Source organism: Gossypium hirsutum, chromosome A02 (genome assembly GCF_007990345.1).
Source record: "Gossypium hirsutum isolate 1008001.06 chromosome A02, Gossypium_hirsutum_v2.1, whole genome shotgun sequence".
Lineage (NCBI taxonomy): Eukaryota > Viridiplantae > Streptophyta > Magnoliopsida > Malvales > Malvaceae > Gossypium > Gossypium hirsutum.
The window spans coordinates 104,881,740-104,897,080 of NC_053425.1; the positions used below are offsets into that span (position 1 = coordinate 104,881,740).

The 15,341-nt window shown below is 31.6% G+C and overlaps 1 protein-coding gene, 2 long non-coding RNA genes and 1 pseudogene across 3 annotated transcripts; 2 read left to right on the forward strand and 2 right to left on the reverse strand.

The window, feature by feature from the left end:
• The first annotated feature begins 962 nt into the window (after positions 1-962).
• On the forward strand, positions 963-5,408 carry LOC107940933 (ACT domain-containing protein ACR1-like; annotated as a pseudogene).
• A 366-nt stretch (positions 5,409-5,774) lies between these two features.
• On the reverse strand, positions 5,775-9,160 carry LOC107940932 (uncharacterized). The gene is made up of 3 exons (XM_016874398.2): positions 8,459-9,160; positions 7,551-7,738; positions 5,775-6,644 (listed from the first exon to the last, which is right to left on the reverse strand). The coding sequence occupies exons 1-3, from the start codon at positions 9,081-9,083 to the stop codon at positions 5,961-5,963; spliced, it is 1,497 nt and encodes a 498-aa protein (XP_016729887.1). The 5' UTR covers positions 9,084-9,160; the 3' UTR covers positions 5,775-5,960.
• A 2,259-nt stretch (positions 9,161-11,419) lies between these two features.
• On the forward strand, positions 11,420-13,594 carry LOC121209388 (uncharacterized). Its single transcript, XR_005904514.1, has 2 exons — positions 11,420-11,543; positions 11,840-13,594. It is a non-coding gene; the product is annotated as an uncharacterized lncRNA (long non-coding RNA).
• LOC121209385 (uncharacterized) lies at positions 12,890-13,608 on the reverse strand. Its single transcript, XR_005904510.1, has 2 exons — positions 13,405-13,608; positions 12,890-13,109 (listed from the first exon to the last, which is right to left on the reverse strand). It is a non-coding gene; the product is annotated as an uncharacterized lncRNA (long non-coding RNA).
• Positions 13,609-15,341: the final 1,733 nt, after the last annotated feature.

Consider the following 15,341-nt stretch of genomic DNA (forward strand, 5'->3'; position numbering starts at 1 on the left):
TAGATGTATCAAAAATATAAATACAAGAATTTTGGTCTAATTGTGCCTCTACTTCATGTTCTCTTTAAAAATTTTGTAATTTAGTTCCCGACTTTTAATTTAAAAATTAAAATATAATTAATAACACTATTAATTTACTTCAATTAAATTTGAATATGTGTTATCAATTAAGCTTTCTTTGAATATTTAAATGCAATATATTTAAATTTAACAAAAATACATTAACAATGTTATCAATTGGACTTTAATTTTTAAATTAGATCAATAGAGATACTAAATTCCAATATTGTAAAAACCAAATCGTTGATCAAACTTGTTAGACCACCCATTCCTAATTCAACAATAACTATAATTAAAATTAAAATTCCATAAAAGAAATTAAAAATTCATAATAGATTAAACCATCCGTTTTTTATTTCGGTTTCATTTCTTTAATAGTTTGCAATAATTTTATCTCAATGGTCGAACAATTTAATCACCAATTCTTGATTCAATTAGTTCAATCCCAATTTTAACAAGAATGCTAAATTCTTTAAAATAAAAGTTGATGGATTAAATTTCAAAAATCCAAAAAAGTACGAACACCGAGTGCAGAATTAAACCCACGAATTTTTTTTTTAACAACAAAACAGCACCCAAACTTAGTTGACTGGGTAAATACTTTCCTGCATTTTTGGCAGTGCAAAGCTTGTTTTATTCATGTTTTTTTTTTTTTTAAAGGCTAAAACCTAAATCCCCTTCTAATTCCCACCCAACGAATTCTTGTATTTATTTCTTAAAGTAAAACGTGGTGAATAAACGGTGGAGATGAAGAACGCCGCATTGCTGTAGTGACACGTGTATTACAACCTCGTACGTGTCTAATCATTATCGAGAGCCCTGGTCTTACGTAAACCAGTAATACAATATATATATATATATAAATGGAAGCAACAATTTTATATATAAATTGATTTCACACAGTTTCAACAACAGAAAAAAAAAACAAAACAAAACCCAAAGTGAAAAGAAATTCACTGTTTACAAAGTTCAGACAAGGTTTTCTTATTTTTTTGGTATTGACTTTCCATTTTAAGTAAGTTTCTGCATGGAAAATAATTATTTATTATTATTATGAACCAATCTTCTCTTCTTCTTTATTTGGGTTAAAACCTGTTGTATATATACATAGTAAAAATCAGAGGGACATATGTTTTGTTTGAGAAGATTTTGGGATATTATTGTATTTCTGCAGTTCAAACTTGAGAACCCAGTTTTGTCTTCTGTTTTTCTTTTAAACTACTCTTTCCCACTTGTAGAAAAGTCCCTTTGCTTGTTTTCCTGCATTTATTCATGTATATGAACACCATGAACCATTTATTGTTTCCTTTTCAACGAAGAAACATGATAAAAATTGCAGATATTTCCCCATTTAATCTTTAAAACCAAGCTAACACACATACACACACAACACCTTGCTTATGAATTCTACAGCCGCCGCTTTCGTATTTTCATGATTTAAAGATTCTATAAACAGCTCCAACTATATATATATATATAGTGAATTTCATAAGTTTGATGTTTAGCAGCAAAAACTGCAGAAAAGCTTGGAAAGGTGTGTTCCATAGAGAAGGAAGATGGAGATTGTTTACCAACCTTATATTGACCCTGAATTTCAATCCCTTCTTGATAGAATCCATCCTCCCAGGTATTTATTTTACTTCCATTTCTTTCATAATTGAGATGAAATTATGGGAAAGAGAAATTGTTAGTTTGGGTTTGGTGGAAATGAAATTTTGAATAAATCATTACATTTTTCTAAATTCTAAATCAAATCCTTGCACTTCGTATTTCTAGCTGATTTAGTCGTTTTATTGTAATTTTATATTTTCTTTTTCCAAATATGAATTTTCATTTCTAATGTAAACTTTTTTTACATTAATTTCATCATTTCTAAAAAGGTGTAATCTATACAAATTGGCATTTTTTTTTCATTTGTATAAAAGTTATACATTCTTAAATGTGTATAAAATTTGTCTAATTTGTAAAAAATGTCTACACGTAGAAAAATTTATAAAATAAAATACTACAAATGAATAAATTAAAAAAAACCCACGTAGTACAAGGTTACTCTAATTTTTAAAAAAATTAATTTAATTTTTTAAAAATTATAAAAATATATACTATAAAAATAAAAAAAAATTGCATTCTCACTCCTCGAAAAGAATTTTATTGCTGGCCCCTGGGATTGATAAATAAATGAAACCAATGGATTATAAATCGGTGGTTTAATGTTTGTCAGGATTTGCATCGACAACGACGCCTTCCATGACTGCACGCTTGTAAAGGTAGTGCTAAAAAGGGTTTAAATTCAACTTCAAATTAATGTTTTATAGAAAAAATAATTAACTTTAATGTATATTAAATGTTAAATTATGGTTTCGGCCTTTATATTATTCTTAATTTTGAGATTTAGTGACATAATTTAGTCATTACTTAGTCCTTCTATAATTTAAAACGTCGATTTTATATTTTACCTATTTTAATAAAAAAAGATATTTTAGTATTTTAATTAAAATAATTAGAACAGATTAAAACCATGATTTATCCTAATATGTATACATTGTATAATATTTAAATAAATTAATATTTAAATTTTCTTTTGTAAAAAATAAGATTATAAAAGAAATAAGCTTGGCCTTCAAAGGAGGATTCTCGATCGATCTTAAACCTAGTCTTTTAATATGAACTGATTTAGTAAGACTATCTGCGATTGAGTCCTATCATTTCTAAAATTTGAAGATTTTTTTTATTAGTGTAGAATTAAAATTTCTTAAAAGATTCATTTTAAATAACGTTGACGACCTCTAAACTCTTAGTTTAAACTGAGACACTTCAAATCAAGGTTTAAACCATCCAAAATGTTAAAGTTTTGATGGATTTAATTAATGTTAGTTAGGCACTAAATCATTAATAGAATTTCATTACCTCAACTTCCCAGTTGTTTATATGGAAATTAATAAAATATTACTAGTTGGAACCGTCCTACTCATTATAAATCAAAGTCAACATTAATTATTATTCAAATTTAAAATATGATTATATAATTAATTTTTAATTAAAAGAATATTTTTGTTGAAATAGGTGGATAGTGCAAACAGGCACGGGATTCTGCTAGAGATGGTCCAGGTTTTGACTGATCTTGACCTCGTTATCTCCAAATCATACGTTTCATCCGACGGTGGATGGCTCATGGATGGTCAGTCCATATATATATCAACCATAGAATATACATTATACCATATGATTTTCATTTTACCCTAATTCATAAGTTACATATTAACCAAAACAAAATTCCTATGTTACATGGCTTGCAGTGTTCCATGTGACAGACCACCTAGGGAACAAAGTTATTGATGAAACCCTTATTCTTTACATTCAACAGGTATTTGATATTTTTTAGGCATAATGTTTATATATTTATTAATTTAATTTTTACTCTCTCTTTTTTAAATAAGATTGACTTTTAATATTTTAAAATTTTCATCATTAACTTAAAAAAACAAAATGATTTTTTAATGAAAATATTGATTAAAATATTAAATTTTTAAAGGTAATAAACCGTCTAATAAGCACATTAACTTTATGTTTTCTTTTTACTTTTTATATATTTTTTGAATTTTGATTTATTTTTATTTTTATATTTTTTTGAATTATTTATAAACATGATATATAAGATAAATAGTGCCATGTCAATATAAAATGCACGGGGAGTGCTATGTGGGCAACCCAACAACATTAAAGATTTTAACGGCTTCTCCGTTAACAAAAAGTGATTTGACTTTCTTTTTTTTAAAAAAAAATAATAGTTAAATTTAACTCAAAAAGAAATAAATGTCAAATTGATAAAAAAATGTAAATATTGAGAATTAAATTACTAATGTCTATTATTTATTTTACTGTAAAATGGAAAATTAGTTTTTAAATTGGTTTCTAATATGAGAATGATAATTGATAGGCACTTTCTGATCCTAGGAGGAGAGGAGGAGAGATTCCAAAGGAATTACAAACATGTCTGAAAAGAGATGTGAAGCCTTGCCATGTCTCGACGGAACATACGGCGTTGGAAATGACTGGCAGGGATCGACCTGGTCTCATGTCGGAGATATCAGCGGCATTATATGAATTGAGATGTCATGTTACTGAAGCCGTTGCATGGACACATAATACTCGAGTGGCATGCATAATCCATATCGAAGATGGTCTAATGGGAGGGCCAATCATGGCATCGAAAAAGCTGGCACAAGTACATGAGAAGCTAGAGAGTGTAGTTGAGGCTCGTCATGAGAGTGGTGAGCGTTGGAGCATAAGGTTAACGGCCCCGGCAGCTGGTAGGACACATACAGAACGACGGCTCCACCAACTGATGTATGCGGATAGAGACTACAAGCAATGTCAGGGCTGCGATGGAAGTTGCAGGCAGTGGAATGGGTGTACGAATACGCATGTGACTATAGAAGCTTGTAGAGAAAAAGGGTACTCGGTGGTGAACATAAGATGTAGAGACAGAACCAAGCTCTTGTTTGACACGGTTTGCGCCTTAACCGACATGCAATACGTAGTGTTCCATGCTGCCATTAGCTCAAAGGGTACCATGGCAGACCAGGTACATGTGCTCTTACAAAAGAAATAAAAAGATGTTTCCGTTATTTTTGATTATTAACTTTGATATATGCATTCAGGAATATTTCATAAGGAGACAAGATGGATGCAGTTTGAATACGCAAAGTGAAAGACAAAAACTTGCACAATGTTTGATTGCAGCAATAGAAAAAAGAGAATCCCATGTTAGTGTCTTGAAACAAAACAAAAAGACTTAGTCTGATTTTGGTTGTTGAAATTGTTTGTTTTAGTGATCTTTTTCATTTGATGCAGGGGTTGAGGCTTGATATATGCACACAAAACAAGATGGGATTGCTTTCGGACGTGACGAGGGTGTTTCGTGAAAATGGGTTATCAATAACCCGAGTAGAAATCGGGACACAAGCGTTTCGTGAAAATGGGTTATCAATAACCCGAGTAGAAATCGGGACACAAGCGGAGAGAGCAACCGGAACTTTCTATGTTACGGATGCTTCGGGGCATGAAGCAGATCTAAGAACAGTGGAATTGGTGAGACAAGAGATTGGGGGGTCTGTTTTGAGGGTATATAGATCACCTAATGGGACCTCTAGAGCATCTTCATCAAGTATTAGTAGAAACAGTAGTGGTGAAGTGGAAGAAAGGGCTAAGCTTTCATTGGGGAATTTGGGTTATGGTCTCAGCTTGAGCGATTTTCAGAGAATTTTGGGTTCATTAAATCATGAACAGTTCCTAATCATGTACATAATTCATTATTTATGAAATATTAGGGTTTCTTTTCCCAGTCATAATCCATTCTATCATTATATATATATATAAAAAAATCAACAAAAATCCACAAACCGAACTTGTTAATCCAAACTCGAGCTAACTCATCTGAAACTGATCTCAACTAGAAACAATTTGAACTGGAACTCAGAAATGAACAAAACCCAAAGTGACGGGAACCTAAATAATGGAAACCTATAATGACCCAGATCCAAAAACCCAAGCTTCAAGCCGAAAAAAATCTAAACACAAAACAACCTGAACTTGAAATGACTCAGACCCGATACTAAATTGAACAAATATGACTAAAGAATTCACACCAACTTAAATCCCTTTCCTGATCAAACATTAATGATATCTATACTTTTTATATGATAGATTCTTAATTTACTGGACATAAATTACATGAATATTATTGCAGCAGCGCGTAATTATCCAATTCCAACAGTGCTTTATGTACAGAAAATATAGTTTCCAGAGCATCAGCTCAAACTGAAGAAATCATACACAAAGTATTAACAAGATTATAGAGAAGACGAATCTAGAATACAGATATAGCAAAGGTTATTGGTTCACATGATTTCTTCGATATCAAGCCAATCATTTGATTCCTTGGTTTCAGGGTTACGAGTACTTACCTGCTCAGACCCAGAATGTTCGTTGCCAACACAGTTAACGTTTTTTACTGAGTCCATAGAGCTCCTGCTGAGTTGAACCCACTCTCTTGAGTCTTTTGCTGAAGAATCAGAACCAGATGTGACTTTCTTGTAGTTTATTGGCATGTCGTCATCATCATCCTCAAGATCACTGAATGAAACATCCTCATCATTTCCAAGAGGGATGGTGGTAGCACTTGTGCCAACTGCCTCCGAAGTTTCCTCTTTTAACCAGTCATCAGCATCATCTTCAAATTTCTCGATAGAAACTTCAGAGGAAGCAGATGTTGAATGTTGATGTTTGACTTCTTTCTTTGGCTCTTCATCAATGACAGACTTGTCAACAACCTGCATCTCAGTAGTCAGAACTGGGTGCTTTTCTGTTGCAACTTCAACAGCTACAGCAGTAGCGGCTGCTTCAGTTCCAGATTCATTAAATGGTGTTGGCTTAGATTGAGCGGGAGAAGGCACAGAAAGAAACTCTTCATGTGGTAAATCAGCCTTTATATTTGAAGTGCCACTTTCAGAATGTTCTTCTTCCATCTTAGCCTTAGATCGGTTCTGTATCCCTTGCATTAACATTGCTCTTGCTTCATCTATCTGCATGCATGACAATCAACAGTTAGAAATCCAGAAAGGGAAAGTGGAACAGAGGGGCGAAGGAAGGTGAATCACAAAGAAAAGCACAAGCAATCATTCCCTTCATTCCATATTAAAATTTTAACTGCAAGAGTTAAAAACTTTTGGGTTATATTTCAAGGAAATGACATGAGTAAGAAATGAGAATGTTGGTAGAAGGTCAAACAAGAGATCTGAAAAGAAACCATGATTAGGCTTTGTTTACCATTGAGGTTGAACAGCACCTTTCAACCCGAACCTTGATTTTAAACCAAAAAAGTTAATAAACAAGCAGGCTTACAAACCTTGATTTTAAATTCGGATTTTAGCCCAAGTCAAAAAGCCAAAATTTTTAGCCTTTTTGCTTTTAGAAAAGTGGTTTTCAATGAAATTACCTTTTTATCTTTAATATATTTCACAACATCATGTCTAAAATTGATAATTTATCTTCTCAATAACACTTTTTGACAGCAATGTTAAACACTATCAAACTTTTCAAAAACACTTTGTAGAAGCACTTTTTCACAACAAATTTCAATCTCAATGGCAAACTAGCTCCTAGACAAAGATAGCCACTGCAAGGAAATGCACACCTAATAGAATGATAAGACCAACTTATACACTAGCACTCCTTTTTCAAAAGAGAGAATTGATGAAAATGGCACTCAAGTCTGAAAATGAAATTCATAAAACTTGATGAGCTTCTATTACCAAGTGCACTTAAGAATTTTCAGTATTTAATTAATTTGTTAATATTAGTTTTATTCTCATTTCATATCTGCCGTAGATGAAATTCCTTAAGTGAATCCTCAAAAACATAATACACAACACCTTGGACCACAAAGAATGTGGGACAAATCAATGAAGAAAAAGGACCCACAAACTTACTTGGGAAGTAGACAGAAGTTCTGCATCTTGTTTATTAAGCCGAGGATGAAGAAGTACAAAATAGATCTTCCAAAAGCAACCCTCACTCATATATCCTGGGCAAAGTTCAATCCTAAGAGCAGCCAATCTTGGTGCAAGACGTTCAACAGCTAAAGCATGTTCTTGTTGCTCATCAGACATGTCAAAATCTGAAATTTCAAAACAATATAAGGATGAGAGAAATTAGCCAGATTCATACCACATCTCTGAACTAAGGGTACAGCAGCCCTTACGGAAAACCAATCTAACATATGCACAAAGTAGTGGTACTGAAATATCCCCTAAAACGCGCTTCAAAGTTCAAATAATACACAGAAATATATGACAAAAAACTCATGAGCATCACCAAGCAGCAGAGCAAATTATTATCAAAATATAACAGAAACAAGTACCAGCTCATGCTCCTAAGATTTCACTCACCTATAAATTTATTGCATTGAATGACAAAGCAATTCTCATCATCATAATTATATATAACCTATAAATACACAATTATACACATAAAGGCATAAAATAAGACACGTGGACAGTTTTGACAGTACAGGGTTTGTTAGTGAAATCTCATAGAGATATCAAACATCGGCCGATCGAGAAACCACAATGCAAAAGGCAATTGAAAGATCCGTCGTAGCAACCATAAAGTATCAAAATGTAATTTCATTCTATTATCCAGTCCACTGATTTCAAAAGATATATAGCATTCGATAATCAATTATCAACTATGCATTACTAAATTAAGGAATCAGAGATTTGCAAAAAGAATTGCACATTTAAAAGAAAAACAGTTGAAGGTACCAATGAATGAACAAGAAGTGAGCTAATTTAATTTAAGCACATTAGTGTACAAAATAAGAAATCAAGTAAATTACCATCAAAACCATCATCATCGGGCACCGGAAAATCAAGCCAAGTCTCTGGATGCATCGCGAGATCCCTCGCGAACGCGACCACTTCTTCGGTCACACCAACAGCGATTCCACTCTCGTATGTTTCAACACCCTCACCTTCGGATCCAAACTGAAGGAAATTCGAAGCGATCTTAGTGAACTCCGAGACATTCATATTATTAGACAGCTTCGAGATTCCAGTCTTGAATCTCCCACCGATCTCAGATAAATCGCTACGGATTCCCGCTATCAATGCCTCATCCGACGACTCATCCGTATCATCAGAAGACGGCGGTGGCCGGAGAGAGTTTTCCTCCTTCTCAGCCGCGTGATCGGGCTGCTGCTCCGATGATTCCGGAGGAGGAGGAGCGAAGAAGGAAGCAACACCCCAGAATTGACGAGATAGGGTTTTGGTAAGCTCGGATAGGTCTTCTTTGACGCCACGTGGAGTGTTGGGATCCGATGATGAATGGGAATGAGAAGGAGAGGCTTGGTTAGGATTCGGATCGGATTCGGGTTTCGGATCCAGCGCCGCATTGGTCCGATCGTCGTCGTCGTCGTCGTCAAGCTTGAGCGAGTTAGCAATCGATCTAGCTAACCACGACATTCTTTTTCCCTTTCTTTTTTTTCCTTTTTCTTTTTCCTGTTCTTAAATTTATAATAATTATACTTTGTATTGTATATTTGGAAATGTTTATTAAAAAATATTATAATAGACGGAGGTGACAATATGAGCCATAAACGACAGCGTATTTGGTAGGGTCCTAAACGGCATCGTTTGGGTACACTTATGGGTACTGACGGTGTATCCCTGTACCATATTTCTAGAACTACATAATCTAATTTGGTTGATTTTTCCTTATAGAAAATTTTGGGGATTATAGATTTTTTTTTTTGCTCCTCAGTGTTTTATTTTTGGTATTAAAAAGGATTAATATCATTAAAATATTTTTAAATCATAATCTATGTCGAAACTATCTTTATTTTGAAAAACGGGAATCAACTTAAAAACGAAAATGGAATCGCTACCAATTTTTTTTCAAAGTGTGATCGGACCACCTTGAGGTTGGTCATTTTAATAAAACATTTTTGATTTATTAAAACAACGATTTGGTCTTCAAAACTAAAAAACGGGTCCGAGAGCCGGTTATGTGCGAGGAAAGGTTAGCACCCTCGTAACGCCTAAAATTGATACCTAATTGATTAATTAATGTCCTAACGTTGAAAATTTAAAAAGATTTTAAAATACGATCCTCTTATTTAAAAGAACACCTGAATAAATCAAATTGGATGCTAAGACCCTCTTATCTCGAAGAAATAAAATGTTACACCCAGTGAGTTAGGATACGACATTTCAAATCCTCGAAATTAAGCTTGTATTTTGATTTTTAAAACTCATGCACTTAAGTTTAAAAAAAATTAATTATTTGAGTCAAATGAAAATTCGGAACCCAGTAAGTTAGGATACAATTGCTCAAAATTCCAAACGTAGAATATTGCCTTTATTTCTAAAAATCCTTATCTCGAGATAACGAAGAGTTAGGATACAACACTTCAAATTCTCGAGAATAAGCTTTTATTTGAAGCTTATACGTTTAGATTGGAGAAGGGTATTCGGTTATTTAGACTCAACGAGGAAAATTGGAACCCAGTAAGTTAGGATACAATCCTCTCGAAGATTCCAAATACCGAGTATTGCCTTATTATTTTTTAAAAGTTTTTTGGATTTGGGGGAAAATTGATACAATATTAAAATGATGCATAAAAAGCATTAATGAAAAACGACAATATGAAAATATAGATAAATAGCTTATAGAACACAAAATGACAATAAACGCATCATATACATTATGTAAGAAGCTAACATCAACAATCAAAGACAAATGACTTAAAAGACATATATAACAAGTTAAAAAACAAAGCAAGTCGAAATAGAATGTAAAAATAATTTAAAAATGATAATAAATGAATTTATAACATATAATGTGAGAAAATAATTTAAAAATCAACAAAATACAAAATAAATCAAAAATAGACGATATATCACAGAATTTAAAATAATATATATAAGTTTAAAATAAACAATATATAAATAAACTCAAAACAAACAATATATGAAATAATTTGTAATAATATAAAATAAAACATTATATAAAACGATATAAAATGAATAATATATAAGATAATTTAAAGTAAAATATATAAAACTCAATTAAGATAGAATTATTTAAAATATGTAATATCAAAAATAATAAAATAAAATTGCTTGAAATCAATACTACATAAAAAAAATTGAAATAAGTAAATAAAATACAAATTTGCAAAAGGGATGAAAATAAAATAAATCTCTATACAGAATGATAAATAAATAATCAAGCGAATAAATACTAAATATTAAGCAAATTAATTTAATAGTATAATGATAATAATAATAGAAGTAATAATAATAATAATAACAATAATAATAATATAAAAAATGTCCAATTAATCAATTAAATAATAAAGTAGCAAAATAACTAAAAAAAAAGGACCAAATTGAATTTAAAACGAAAGTTTGGGGCGAAATAAAAAATAAATAAAAGGGAAAGGATCGGATTGCAACGCGCAATCGAAATGGAGGACCAGGAAAGTAAATATCTCCTCCCTCCAAAACGCATCACCTTGCGTTAGGCCAAATTAAAACAGAAGGAAAATTATAGGGCCAAATTAGAAATAAATAGAACTTAATCGCAAAGCTATAAAAAAGAGGAAAGGTTAAATGCGCAATTAGCCCTTCCGATTAAAAACACGCGGATCATAAGCTGGAGCGGGTCGGGTCAGACGGGTCAAGGGCAAAACGACGTCGTTTTGGGGTTTAAAGACCCAGGCCAAAACGACGCCGTTTTGGCCCTCTAGTTAAGCAAATTTTTCAACAAAAATTTCACTTTTACACCTGTTTAAAAAAAAAAACCTTCAAAAATCCTCTCAACCCTCTCATTTAGCTCCTATTCCGATTAGAGGTCCGGCCATCCTCCGGCGTCGTTCGCCGCCATCAGCGTCGCCGTGCACGGCGGCCTTCGCCCAAAAGGTATTTTTTTTATGTATTTGTATATATACATATATTTTTTAAGGAAAAAATAAAGAAAAATAAATAAATAAATAAAAAGAAAAACTAAAAAAACATAACTTAAAAAACTAAAAAAACATAACTTACGTTTTATTTGTTTCTTTTTTCGATTCAGCTTTGCTATTTGATTCTTGATTTGCGATTGAAATTGTTGTTTTCTTATTAATCTCTTCGTACCAAAAAAGAAAGGGTCCCCTTTACACTGTTGAGAATGGCTTTATATAGCCTAAATTACAACCGTTTTTGAACTATTGCAGGTTGTGGGTGGTGTGGTGGACGTGGGCACTGACATGGTGCGGACGTGGCCGGGTTGGAGCAGCGCACAACGCGGAGGGGCGCGCGATGTGCGGCGCCTGGAGTTGACTTGCGGCGCAAAGGGTGTTTGGGGTTAGAGTTAAGTTTTGGTTGCGTCTGATTAATTTGGGGTTTGGGTAGTGATTTGGGCCTGGGCAATTGGGCGGAATTATTTTGTAATTTATTTTGGGCTTTTACTTATTAAGGCCCAGTCAAATTTGGGTATTTACAATCTAGATTTTATTTTGATAATTTACGTTTACATCATAGATAAATACCTTATACAAAATAAACAAGGGGCAATCACTTATCAAATACAATGAAGGATTAACACACCATTAAATTAAGGTCTAATTATAAGATTATTATGGCTAATTCTTATGAAGACAATACTGCATGACAAGTAAGGACACTTACACCCTTGCCCATTACATCGAGATCCATATGAGGAGTCATTAATAAAACAATACATCTTCCAATCATATTCAAAAATATATCTTCTAAAATTTTTATGACTTAGCTAATGCCCTGAGGGCTCTATCACATAAAGACATTTGTGTGGCAAGGGATTAGCCCAACTCGATCACTTCCTTCCCTAACACACTTCTTACACTATATTCCCATCCTAAACCAATGGGTGGTTTGGGTGTCAATGATCTCCTCGCCTAGGACAAAAGCTTGCATTTTGAGCAACATTTGGATGTTGCTTACATGGGCACGGATTGAGGCTTATATACTAAATAGCAGGAACAATAATGAAGCTACATGTCTAACAAAGATGTAGCTAGAGTTGAAAAAGGTTGCTAGAGCTTAAGAAGTGTTGCTGCCTCATCTATACAACAGCAAGGAGATGAATTGGTATGGAAGTGACTTGGGATGCTTACATATATTTATTATGCTAGAATTTTGATTTCTCCAATGTCTTGTGCCTAATTTCGTTCTAGTTGAAGAAATTTGATTGGTCAAAAGCAATGGAGAAAAAGAAAGGAGAGAGAAACAAAAAAATAGGAAAATTAGAATTGTAATAGCCCAATTTTACCTGGGCTTTTAATAAAATTTATCAGTCTAAGTTTTTTAAAAAACGGGCCCAAACCCTAACCCAAAAAAATAGAAGGCCCATGGCCCAAAACTTAAACAAAATTTTCGGATTGGAAAACCCTAGCCCCTAGCCTTTGCGCCACGAAGCTCCTCACGTGGTGTCAGCACCTTCTCCACTGCAATGCTGCCACAGACCTGCAAACAAGCGAAAACAGACACAAAGAAGACCAAAGAAGCAGCAAAAGCAAACAAGGCATAAATATATTATATTTTCTAGCTATATAAGCCGAGAACACCAATGTAAAAGGGGGGGATAAAAAAATCAATAAAAAAGCTTGAATAGAAAAATAGAAAACAGTTTTCAGAAAGTGATTTCTATTGCTTTGATCTATTTCATCTATTTTCTTTTGTTTTGATTTTCTTTTATTTTTTATTTCTTATATATATATATACAAAAATAAAAGAAGAAAAAGAAGGAGAAGAAGTTTACCTTTTTATTCGCTTGAAAGTGGAGGTTTTTTGGCTCTCCGACCGCTGTATACTGTGGCGCCGACAGCGGCGCGTGCAGTGGCAGATTATACCGGAGCAAGGCCTAAAATCGCCTAGGTGGAGCAAAGGAGGAGAGTTTTTTTTGTGTGTGTATGTGTTTTTTTTTGTTTTGTTTTCAAAGGACAAAATAATTTTTTTAAAACAAAAATTGGTTTAAATAACCTTTGTAAAACGGCGTCGTTTCACTTAAGATTTTAAAGTACAAAACGGCATCGTTTTAAAGGGAGACCCGCGCGAGTGACCCAACACGGGGAAGGATCCGCGTGTTTTTAATAAAGGGGAAATTTTCTCCCTAGGTCCTTCCACATTTTTATTGCTATGCAACCTCGTCCTAGTTATATCTTTCTTTTATTTTTTTAATTTGGCCTAAAAATTTAATCGTTGTTTCAATCTGGTCCTTGAAGCTTTTTAAATGTGTACATTGGGACGGTGTCGTTTTGTGGACATGGGAATTTTTCTCATTTAGTCCCTGTATCTTTGCGCGTGTTCCATCCTGGCCCTTCAGTCTGTTATTTTTATTTTTATTTTTAAATCTATACTTAAATTTCTTTAAATTATAATTTAGTGCTCAACCCACTAAATGAGAAATTTTATTTAATTATATACTTGTTTATTTATTATGTCCTTATTCGTTTTTATATATTTTAAATTTAACGATTTGCATTTCTTTTATATTTTAAATTTAATGTTTTGCTTGTTAGATTTAATTATTCGCTTACCCTTTCATGTTATTTATTTAGTTATTGTTTCTGTTATTTTATTTATTTATTAATTCTATTCTTAGAACATTCAAATTTAATATTATGTCTACTCATTTATATATTATTATTTTACCTTTTAAAATACATAGGTTGTATATTTGTTTTACCAATATATATATTTTAAATGTTTAAATTTGATATTATTATTATTATTATATTTTCTTTTTACTTATGTGGTATTGTTATTATTATATTAACCAATTTAACATTATTGTTGCCACTATTATTTTCTTTTTACCTACTGGTTATTATTATTAGACTAATTTAATATACTATTACTATTATTATATTTCTATTTCTATTTATTTTCTTATTCTAAAACTACTATTATTTATCTAATTTTTTATCTATTCCTATTGTTGTTATATTTCCATTTATTATATTATTTTTATTATTGTTTTTTTGAATAATCATATTCTATTTTTACTCTGTTATTATTTTATTTATTTATATTCTTTTATATAGTTTTTAAACTTTAGGTTTTTATCATCATCATTATTTTTATTATCATTTTATTATTATTTATTCATTCGTACCTTTTTTAACTCCAAGCTTTAAATCATTTATTACTATTATATTTCTTCTATATTCATTTATTCATTCTTTTTTCTTCACATACATTTATTTTACTTTATTTTACCATTTATTTATATCCTTTTTATAATTTTAAAAGTTTCAGATTTTATTATTACATTATTATTTTTCTCGATCTTTACATTTTTAATCGTATGATTATTATTATTCTTATCATTATTATTGTTGTTTGTTGATGATTATCATTTTTTTATATTATTGTTTCCATTATCATTATTATCATTATCTATGCATATTAATATGTCAGTTTATTGATATCAATGTTATATATTATGTTGTATTTTGTATGTTACGTTATTATTATGTCAAATTTGTCACATTACCATTATCCATCGAGTATAACCCTATTCATGTTTCAAATGATTTTTTCTTTAAAACATAATCAATTAAAACGTATATCATTTTTAAATGTTTCATTAATTTTATCTAAATTCATACAAAAAAATTTTAAATAAATCAAAGGCGATGTTTGATGTTTAGAAATTCGAGGGATAGTGCCCTAATGTGTTGGGTTTCGATCTTT